General features: G+C 43.8%; 2 protein-coding genes across 4 annotated transcripts in view; one reads left to right on the top strand and one right to left on the bottom strand.

Annotated features, from left to right (window-relative positions):
• Nucleotides 1–5,184, bottom strand: part of LOC109909097 (calpain-5) — a 31,634-nt gene extending 26,450 nt beyond the window's left edge. For both annotated transcript variants that reach the window (XM_020508013.2, XM_031795809.1), the window contains exon 1: nt 4,802–5,184. The gene's annotated coding sequence lies outside the window, so the exon portion shown is untranslated. The remainder of the gene's footprint in view (nt 1–4,801) is intronic.
• A 547-nt stretch (nt 5,185–5,731) lies between these two features.
• On the top strand, nt 5,732–10,676 carry LOC116354752 (cilia- and flagella-associated protein 251). 2 transcript variants are annotated; one of them, XM_031795810.1, is made up of 5 exons: nt 5,732–5,871; nt 6,141–6,307; nt 6,387–6,576; nt 6,680–6,874; nt 7,211–10,676. In XM_031795810.1, exons 2-5 carry the CDS (start codon nt 6,151–6,153, stop codon nt 8,340–8,342), a joined length of 1,674 nt encoding a protein of 557 aa, XP_031651670.1. In that variant the 5' UTR covers nt 5,732–5,871; nt 6,141–6,150; the 3' UTR covers nt 8,343–10,676. The 2 variants fall into 2 exon arrangements, with proteins under 2 accessions (XP_031651670.1, XP_031651671.1); XM_031795811.1 differs by having other exon boundaries at nt 6,249–6,307.
• The last annotated feature ends 736 nt before the right edge of the window (nt 10,677–11,412 follow it).

Below are 11,412 nucleotides of genomic sequence, written 5' to 3' on the forward strand. Positions count from 1 at the left end.
CCACCTGCAGAACCACTCCTTTATTGGGAGTGTCTTGCTAATTGCCTATAATTTCCACCTGTTGTCTATTCCATTTGCACAACAGAATGTGACATTTATTGTCAATCAGTGTTGCTTCCTAAGTGGACAGTTTGATTTCACAGAAGTGTGATTGACTTGGAGTTACATTGTGTTGTTTAAGTGTTCCCTTTATTTTTTTGAGCAGTGTATTTACTTTGGGCACTCTTTTCATCCAGACGTCGAAATACTGCCCCCAAGCAATAAGAAGTTAAAGAACCGCTCTCATTGTGCCCCAGATCCTAATGAGTTAATTGTTACATTATTAATTTGGTAACAATTAAACAGTTAGGTAATTAGATAAATAACAGGATAGTCCCTTTATGATCGAGAAGAAACCCTGGTATCGGTAGCACAGGAGGTTGGTGGACGGGCTCATGGTAATGGCTGGAGCAGAATAGTATCAAATACATCAAACACATGTTTTTGATGGTTTTGCTCCGGCAATTATTATGAGCCGTTCTCCCCTCAGCAGCAACCAGTGAGGAGGGGAAAGGAGAAGGGAGTGGTCGGTTCGCAACAGCTAGAAGTACTAACTACACTGAACAAAAATACCTTAGCTTTAAGGCTACATTTTTGTGGTGGGGAGTCTATGAGATTTATGCCAAGAAGAGGGCAAACAAGAGAAGGGGGTTTGTGTGTGCGTGTGAGTGAGACAGAGTCCCATTATCTACATTGTACACTGACTCCTCCCATTGAAAGTAGAGCAAAATAAGCACGGTTGTTAAAGGATATCCTCTTATTCAACACACACAGCACACACCATGAGTCACACCATAACAACATAATTCTCCAATCATGTGACACATCCAGTCAAGAGACACGCCTAGTCTACCCATGGATCACTGGGAGTAACCCGATCCACCTCTAATGTTAGATCAGAGGTTCCCAGACCTTTTAGCAGTGTGCTTAGCATAGAGTCTGTCTGCTAAACACACACAAACTGCTACAGTTCACTGGTCTGACAGTCAACAGGACTCTCTGGTAGTCATGGAGATGCTTATTGGACAAAGTCAGGCAGTCTGTAATCATGTTAGTGTTTGACAAGCCTGTTAGAGACAGAACACACACTACACAATGCAGACAAACTATGCACACTAGTACACACACAGGGTTTACCATAGACCTCTCCTGGAGAAGAGAGGAGGGGAAAGGAGAGGTCAGTTCACAACAGCCAGCAGTACTAACTACACTGAACAAAAATAAACAGAACATGTAAAGTGTTAGTCCCATGTTTCATGAGCTAAAATAAAAAATAAAAAAACACAGAAATGTTCCACAAGCACAAAAAGCTTTTTCTCTCAAATGTGGGTCACAAATGTGTTTACATCCCTGTTAGTGAGCATTTCTCCTTTGCCAAGATAATCCATCCACCTGACAGGTGTAGCATATCAAGAAGCTGATTAAACAGCATGATCATTACACAGGTGCACCTTGTGCTGGGGACAATAAAAGGCCACTCTAAAATGTGCAGTTTTGTCACAACACAATGCCACAGGCGTCTCAAGTTGAGGGAGAGTGCAATTGGCATGCTGACTGCAAGAATGTCCACCAGAGCTCTTGCCAGATAATTGAATGTTAACTTCTCTACCATAAGTTGCCTCCAACATTGTTTTAGAAAATGTGGCTTTTTTTTTTTAAAAACTTTTTTTATTTCACCTTTATTTAACCAGGTAGGCTAGTTGAGAACAAGTTCTCATTTACAACTGCGTCCTGGCCAAGATAAAGCAAAGCAGTGCGACACAAACAACAACAAAGAGTTACACATGGAGTAAACAAACATACAGTCAATAATACAAAAAAAAAGTATATATATACAGTGTGTGCAAATGAGGTAGGATAAGGGAGGTTAGGCAATACATAGGCCATGGTGGCGAAGTAATTACAATATAGCAATTAAACACTGGAATAGTAGGATGTGCAGAAGATGAATGTGCAAGTAGAGATACTGGGGTGCAAAGGAGCAAAATAAATACGGGTGGGTGCTGCTATGGTGACCAGTGAGCAGAGATAAGGCGGGGCTTTACCTAGCAAAGACTTATAGATGACCTGGAGCCAGTGGGTTTGGCAACGAATATGAAGCAAGGGCCAGCCAACGAGAGCATATAGGTCGCAGTGGTCGGTAGAATATGGGGTTTTGGTGGTAAAATGGATGGCACTGTGATAGACTGCATCCAATTTGCTGAGTAGAGTGTTGGAGGCTATTTTGTAAATGACATCGCCAAAGTGAAGGATCGGTAGGATAGTCAGTTTTACGAGGGTATGTTTGGCAGCATGAGTGAAGGATGCTTTGTTTGCGAAATAGGAAGCCAATTCTAGATTGAATTTTGGATTGAATATGCTTAAATGAGAGTCTGGAAGGAGAGTTTACAGTCTAACCAGACACCTAGGTATTTGTAGTCAGAACCGTCCAGAGCAGTGATGCTGGACGGGCAGGCAGGTGCGGGCAGAGATCGGTTGAAGAGCATGCATTTAGTTTTACTTGCATTTAAGAGCAGTTGGAGGCCACGGAAGGAGAGTTGTATGGCATTGAAGTGCGTCTGGAGGTTAGTTAACACATTGTCCAAAGAAAGGCCAGAAATATACAGAATGGTGTCGTCTGTGTATAGGTGGATCAGAGAATCACCAGCAGCAAGAGCGACATGATTGATGTATATAGAGTGTATACAGAGGCAGTACGTCCAACTGGCATCACAACTGCAGACCACGTGTAACCATGCCAGACCAGGACTTCCACACCTGGCTTCATCATCTGTGGGATCGTCTGAGGGGTGGGGGTGCTGAGGAGTATTTCTGTCTGTCTTTTGCTTTTGTGGAGAAAAACTCATTCTGATTGGCTGGGCCTGGCTCCCCAGTGGGTGCACCCCTGCCCTGTCATGTGAAATCCATAGATTAGGGCCTCATGATCGTATTTCAATTGACTGACTTCCTTAAATTAACTGTAACTCAGTAAAATCTTTTAAATTGTTGCATGTTGCATTTATATTTTGATCGGTGTATACTACTACAGGAATACTGTATGCAGTTCAGTCAAGCACTGCTACTGGTTGGACTTAAGTCTACTGGAGGTTTAGATGGAGCTGTCACGGTACTACCTATACCCATTTCTTCCTTACAAATCTGAGGGAGTAGGAACTAGGGAAGGGGACTACGGGTATGAATGGAACATGGCCAGCCTAGCTGTGGGTTCTGTCTGGGAAGGGGACTATTGGGTACTGTCAAAATCACTACTACTACTACTCTCTGTCCCCTCCAAATCCATCTCTATCGCGCTCATTCTCTTCCGTCCTTTTACGTACATTCTTCTTCCCGTTTGCGCCGCCTGTTTGTTTTCATTCTGTCTCACTGTCCGTCTCTTTCCTTTCTTTCTCCATACTACCATTCGTTCTATCCCAAACTCATCATGTATCACTCTTTGCATCTATCTTCACCACTAGAAAGACCAACAGTAGCCTAATCATGATCCACCTGTCTCAATCAATGAGAGAAGATTTGAAATAGACAAGATGGCAGCATACACATAGTTGGATTACATCACGGAGCAAAACATTAATGTATTTAATAACGGAGCATTTTCTAAAATTCAAACGAACCACCTGCAACTGGACATAAACATTTTAGAAGATACGTGTTTAGCTGAACCGAGAACGAAGATGGTGATACTAAGTTAAGTCTAAAATGCTCTGTGGCACGCCAAACAGTCGAGGCTAATGGAGCATCACATTAGCCCATTACAATCTGCTAGCTACTCTAACCACAACACCAACCCAATGTTAGCCGAGGCTGTGACTGGCACGATGTGTGGGTGTTCTTCAGGCTTTACACCGTAACAGACATGGCAGACTGAACTGGCAGAGACAAACTATACTACAACCGTGGCTTTGTTCACAGTTCAGTCCCATTGAACAGTGAAGTCCTACATGACTCATCAGGCTTTAGAACCTCTGAGGGGGTGGAGAGAGAAAGAATGTCAGGATTCATAACAGACCTCCACAGCCTGGGCCAAAGGTAGTAGCTCTGCTCAGTAAGTCTAAACACTACTGAAATTGTAAACACACTTTACAGATGCTGCAGCTGCTGGGAGGAAACTCTTACTAAAAAAGGATAGCGGTTTTGAACATGCATTATAAGTGCCGTACCTGCAGTCCACTATGGTATTTTGGAAGCAGTAATTGCAGAACAACTGCAGTTATACTTAAAAATTACTGAGGATTTTTTATTTATTTTGGATGCAGTTACACTGCACTCTGACTGCTATCATGTTTTGTATTCTGCTCTCCAGCCACACACACACGGAGATAGTAGGCAATTTAACTGAAATGACGCGCGAAAACACGTGTTTTATACTTGCTGAACACAGTTGGTGGCCAAGTAAACTCCATGATGTACTGTACTTCACAATAACGGAGTTGCACAACGACTTGTGTGGGTGGACTAGAGTTCTGACATCACATAAAATCACGTTTTATTTTTTTTAAAGTCCTGTTTTTGATTTTGTTTTAAATCATTATAGGTTACGCCCGAGCTCCAGTCCGCGCTCAACTCCGTTGTTGTGAAGTAGGCCTACATCATGGAATATCATTTTACTTGGCTTTACTTGGTAAAATCGTATGCTCTAGAAAAGTTCAGATACGTTTACACACATTCAAAAGTATCCATATTTGCTGTAGGCTATGCTCGAGAAAAGTTGAAGTATGTTCATCCATCGTCAAACCGACGGTCTGCTTTAATTAGCCTAGTTTACCTTGGAAGAGTTGACTCCCTCGATGACGTATTCGTTTCTGTCCTACTGGGGCTTCAGTCGGAGTGATCCCTTGTTCCCTCCCGGTGGCTGCTCTTCTGGTGCATGAGCTCCTCGGGACTCACTTGCTGTCTCTTTATTTCTCTCTCTCACACACACACACAGGGGAGGGTGTCTTAACGGCTGGAGCTGAGCTCAAGCTACTCTGGTTCCGACTATGTTGATCCGAAACATGTGTTTTATTTTAGTGCCGACTGGACCTACTGCTCCAGTGACATGATCAAGTTGAAACCAAAGTTCTTAAATATTAACTGGAGCCAACTGTTTTTCATATAAAACATTTGAGAATAAATCTAGTCTATTTTTGCCTAGTCATTTAAAAAAAATGTGTGACGTTTATTTTACTTGGACCCCATTTCCGTTAGATTGTGGGCAAAACGCCTCACCTCACTCTTCATAAAGAATTTCCACTCCTAAAACAACTTCGCAAACCAATATATATATTTTTCAGAATTAGGTCTAATTCGTTTCAAAACGCACAAATAAATATATAATGTTGGTGTACAATGTTTTCTAAGATGTATGCCTGCACTGTAGCATGCGTTTAGGCTGCGTTTACACAAGCAGCCCAATTCTGATCTTTTTACACTAACTGTCTGTTTGAACAAATTTAATTGCAGCCAGTATACAGCAGATCGGTCAATTTGCCATTCTGGAAACAATATAAAACTTTCATCTAACCAGTACAGTTTGTTTGGCAACATGTTTTTCACGTCTGTGGTATTTACAGTACCGCCCTCTGGTGGCCATCGGGTGAAACGACAGCAGCGTAATGTACTGTGGAGTAGAGCCAGTGACCGAGGTGACGCTGTGTCATTAATGTTTAACCCCAAGGTACCGGAGTCACCGGACATATGAAAAGTCATGTGAGAAACTGCACTTTACACTATACTGAACTGAAGAAAGACAACATTCACATCCGACAACGGAGGAGATGGACATGAAACATCTAACTTGTTAATTTAATTTAAAACGGTTTGTTGTATAAGGAGATATACAGAACAAACTACACAGTAAGTCATAATGATATTGTGATGAGGATCATTGTATTGTAATATTATTTTTCCCAGAAGACTATTACTTATTCACACAATGCGTTTCAATGAAGGACTATGCCAAGAGAAACTATATCAAATACTTGTTTGATTGGTTAATTGATTTATTGATTGATTGCTTTATTATTTGTTGAATATAAAAACATGTTACTTGACATGGGTCCATATATGATGAGGTATTTGTGGCATTCTGAGAAACATTGTCCTTATTGTGTGTGTGTGTGTAGAGTTGTGGGAATGGGAAGAATTCTGGGGTCTCTGCTGCCAGCAGCTCTGCTGATTGGCTCAGCCCTCTGTGTGGGTGTGGTCAGTCTAACCCTAAGCCACACCTCTAGGGTCAGAGTTCACAAAGGGAGGAGCCTCACACTGACCTGCATGAACACAACACATGCAGGTGAGATAAAACATACACACAAAAGACTACCTTTGTGGAATGCCACGTACCCCTGTTATACTGGTGTGTGTGTGTGTAGGAGTGGTCCAGTACTGGCACACCCCTTTCGGTCGGGTCCAGAACAGCAGTCTTCATGCCAACCAGAAGGATGTGATTTCTATGGAACGAGATGGTAGCCTGCGGATCCACATTGCTTCTCCTCACCACAGCGGGCTGTATTACTGCCTCCTCCTGGCCGGAGGACAAACTACACTCACACCCTACCTGCTGTAAGCACTGTTGTAAGGCAGTCATGTTGTGTTAATACAGTAGTGCACTATATAATAGGGTGCAATTTGGGACTCATACATTCATTCACTCTACCTCCCTCAGGACTGCCAGCAGTTCACAGGATCATGCTGTCGAACACAGGCGGGTGGTCAGGAGTATTCTGGGTGGTCATGCAGAGGAGAGGAATGTTGCCGTGGTTTCTGACGGTGTGTTTGCGGCGGCGGTGGCAGCATCAGTAGTGGTGACGTTCCTGGTGGGGTTCAGCTCTGGAGCTTTGAGCAGGACATTACTGGACAGGTGCATTGCTTTGTCTACCTATATTAAAAATTTATTCAACTGTTAGTCAACATCTATTCCCCTTTATTTTACATTTGATGAAGATGAAGTTCAGTATCTTACAACTTCATGTTAGATGGGTCCTCACCCTGAAAGTAGAATATGGGCCAGGAGAAACTAAATCATGGTTAGTTGAAACTTGTAGTCATTGTTTAAAGAAAACCGAACCGTGGATTCATTTCTCTTGGCCCATAGACTGCTTTCCGTGACAGTAGTATAGCTGTAAAACACTGAACTCCCCATTTAAACAGCATCAATATTAAATACAGATATATTTTACCACAACTCCTCTCTAAGGTGTGTGAATTGGGTGCGTTCGCTAGGACAGGAACGTCGTAACCATGGTGAAACAGTCAGCGTGGCATTCCGGAAGGATGTGGAACAAGAGGATGAGGATTACCCTGCCTCGACGACAAGCGTTACCATGGAGAATGTAAGCCCATCTCCACCAGCCAAACCTCAGAGAAGCTTCAGGGGCAAACATCATGAAGAGACTGCTTACCTGGAGGGCTGCTACCAGGGGAGAGGAGAGGAAGGGAGGGAGAGGGGAGGAGAAGAGGGGAGGGAGGGGGGAGGAGAAGAGGGGAGGGAGAGGGGAGGAGAGGAAGGGAGGGAGAGGGGAGGAGAGGAAGTGAGGGAGAGGCGAGGAGAGGAAGGGAGGGAGGTGGGGGGCAGCACAGATGGAAAAGAGAAGAGCAGGAGAGTGGGGGAGGAAAAAAGGAGTGACAGTGAGGAAGGGAGAGAGGGAAAGGAGGGGAGGAATGAAAGTGACAGGGAGGAAGGGAGAGAGGGAAAGGAGGGGAGGAATGAAAGTGACAGGGAGGAAGGGAGAGAGGGAAAGGAGGGGAGGAATGAAAGTGACAGGGAGGAAGGAAGAGAGGGAAAGGAGGGGAGGAATGAAAGTGACAGGGAGGAAGGAAGAAGAGAGAGTGAGGAAGGGAGAGAGGGAAAGGAGGGGAGGACAGAGTGTAAGGAGACCGAGAGTGATGGAAAGATTGAAGAGGGAGGATTTAGAGGTGATAGTAGCAGTGATTCAGAAGAAGGGTCTGTTGGGGTGAGAGAGGGAGAGGGGGGAGTGGAGAGGCAGGGATCAGCGGGAGAAGAGAGGTGTTCTCCTCCCCGGCCCGCCAGACAGAGCCGTGTGATTCGTCTGTACCAGTACGATGAGGAGGGGCATCGCTATAGTCACCTGCCAAACCCCGTCCCCATGGAACGTACTTCCCCTGCTCCCCAGGCCAAGCAGCGCTCGCTGTCCCTCACCAGGCTCAACACCATCATGGCTGCTGCCACCGCCAGCCCCATGGACCCACAGAACCCCCTGGGCCGAGACTCAGACCCCCAGGACTCAGACCCTGAGGAGAGGGACACAGCCAGTCCAGCCAGCCCATCCCAGGGCCAGGAGAGACCAGTCTTTCAACTGGAGATATGACATACAAGATCTAGGCCTGTATTCATAAAGTGTCTCAGAGTAGAGCTGCTGATAAATGATCCAGTCCTAACCTGTCCATATAATCTTAATCATTATGATATAAAAGGCAAAACTGGTTCAAGATCAGCCCTCCTAAACTTGATAGATGCAGCCCGAGCAGAAAGATCTGGGTCATGTTCAGTCAGGCATACAGAGACAATGTATCAAAATGGTTTGAAACAGAAAACAAAAATGTGTGTTTCCTACTGGATAATTTTAACAGTTAGTGCGTCGCCATTTCACTCTATTGTGAAACATTTTCTCAATCACAAATTCTCACACACAAATTCCTAGACACACACACTTAAGATTTTGACTTGTCATCACATTCAGCAGATTCCATTATTGTTTTGTAAAAGCAATTGGAAATAAAACATTACAAGTAAATGTTCACTTTGGATGATTGTGTTGCTGACCTGTTGCAGCCTCTACAACCACTGTGATTATTATTATCTGGATGATTGTGTTGCTGACCTGTTGCAGCCTCTACAACCACTGTGATTATTATCTGGATGATTGTGTTGCTGACCTGTTGCAGCCTCTACAACCACTGTGATTATTATTATCTGGATGATTGTGTTGCTGACCTGTTGCAGCCTCTACAACCACTGTGATTATTATCTGGATGATTGTGTTGCTGACCTGTTGCAGCCTCTACAACCACTGTGATTATTATCTGGATGATTGTGTTGCTGACCTGTTGCAGCCTCTACAACCACTGTGATTATTATTATCTGGATGATTGTGTTGCTGACCTGTTGCAGCCTCTACAACCACTGTGATTATTATCTGGATGATTGTGTTGCTGACCTGTTGCAGCCTCTACAACCACTGTGATTATTATTATCTGGATGATTGTGTTGCTGACCTGTTGCAGCCTCTACAACCACTGTGATTATTATCTGGATGATTGTGTTGCTGACCTGTTGCAGCCTCTACAACCACTGTGATTATTATTATCTGGATGATTGTGTTGCTGACCTGTTGCAGCCTCTACAACCACTGTGATTATTATCTGGATGATTGTGTTGCTGACCTGTTGCAGCCTCTACAACCACTGTGATTATTATTATCTGGATGATTGTGTTGCTGACCTGTTGCAGCCTCTACAACCACTGTGATTATTATTATCTGGATGATTATGTTGCTGACCTGTTGCAGCCTCTACAACCACTGTGATTATTATCTGGATGATTGTGTTGCTGACCTGTTGCAGCCTCTACAACCACTGTGATTATTATTATCTGGATGATTGTGTTGCTGACCTGTTGCAGCCTCTACAACCACTGTGATTATTATCTGGATGATTGTGTTGCTGACCTGTTGCAGCCTCTACAACCACTGTGATTATTATCTGGATGATTGTGTTGCTGACCTGTTGCAGCCTCTACAACCACTGTGATTATTATCTGGATGATTGTGTTGCTGACCTGTTGCAGCCTCTACAACCACTGTGATTATTATTATCTGGATGATTGTGTTGCTGACCTGTTGCAGCCTCTACAACCACTGTGATTATTATCTGGATGATTGTGTTGCTGACCTGTTGCAGCCTCTACAACCACTGTGATTATTATTATCTGGATGATTGTGTTGCTGACCTGTTGCAGCCTCTACAACCACTGTGATTATTATCTGGATGATTGTGTTGCTGACCTGTTGCAGCCTCTACAACCACTGTGATTATTATTATCTGAATGATTGTGTTGCTGACCTGTTGCAGCCTCTACAACCACTGTGATTATTATCTGGATGATTGTGTTGCTGACCTGTTGCAGCCTCTACAACCACTGTGATTATTGTTATTTGACCATCTTGGCCATGCACTGTTATAATCTTAACCTGGCACAGCCAGAAGAGGACTGGCCACCCCTCAGAGCCTGGTTCCTCTCTAGGTTTCTTCCTAGGTTCCTGCCTTTCCAGGGAGTTTTTCGTAGCCACCGTGCTCCTACATCTGCATTGTTTGCTGTTTGGGGTTTTAGGCTGCGTTTCTGTATAGCACTTTGTGACATCGGCCCATGTAAAAAGGGATTTATATATACATTTGATTGATTGTTAATTTAAAGTTAGTCCCTGTGTATTTGGTTCTAACCTTGTCCCCAGGTTATGATTGCACATAGCACTAATACGCCTGGAATAACAACTATAGTCTGGCCTATGTTAGAGTGAACAAAAATATAATTATTTGGCCGAATCACACAACTGCAAGACAGGGGTACACAAATTAGAGGTAGACAATACAGGAGGAAGTGTTCGGAGGCGATTGATTAAATATTAAGCTGATGGCTAATGATTTGGGACTTGTTCGTGTTCTTTCTATTGGGTTCATTTCCCTCTATTTTATATACACAGAGTACAAAACATTGGGAACACCTGCTCTATCCATAGACTGACCAGGCAAATGCAGGTGAAAGCTATGATCCCTTATTGATGTCACTTGTTAAATCCACTTCAGATGACGGGGAGGAGACAGGTTAAAGAAGGATTAATAAGCTTTGAGACATAGATTGTGTATGTGTGCCATTCAGAGGGTGAATGGGCAAGACAAAAGATGGTAGTAGTTGCTAGGCTCACCGGCTTGAGTGTCAACAATTGTAACGCTGCTGGGTTTTTCATGCTCAACAGTTTCCGTGTGCATCAATAGTCCACCACCCAAAGGACATCCAGCCAACTTGACAACTGTGGGAATCATTGGAGTCAACATGGGTCAACATCCCTGTGGAACGCTTTCAACCCCTTATAGTCAATTTGTCGGGGCATGGAGGCTGTTCTGAGGGCAAAACAGGGTGCAGCTCAATATTAGGACGGTGTTCCTAATGCTTTTTACACTCCGTGTATATTTCCATACTGAGGTTGGAATAATACTGTGAAATTGTGAAAATTATGATGCCCTTTAAGTGTAAGAGCTGTTTGCAAAGACTGCCTGAAATTTCAGCCTGTCTTGGTGGGATGGGGTTTTGGCCTGTCTGGTGACATCATCAGGCAGTAAATTTGTTAATAGACCAATAAGATAGAGTTCCAAATCTCTCTG

Source organism: Oncorhynchus kisutch, linkage group LG18 (assembly GCF_002021735.2).
Source record: "Oncorhynchus kisutch isolate 150728-3 linkage group LG18, Okis_V2, whole genome shotgun sequence".
NCBI lineage: Eukaryota > Metazoa > Chordata > Actinopteri > Salmoniformes > Salmonidae > Oncorhynchus > Oncorhynchus kisutch.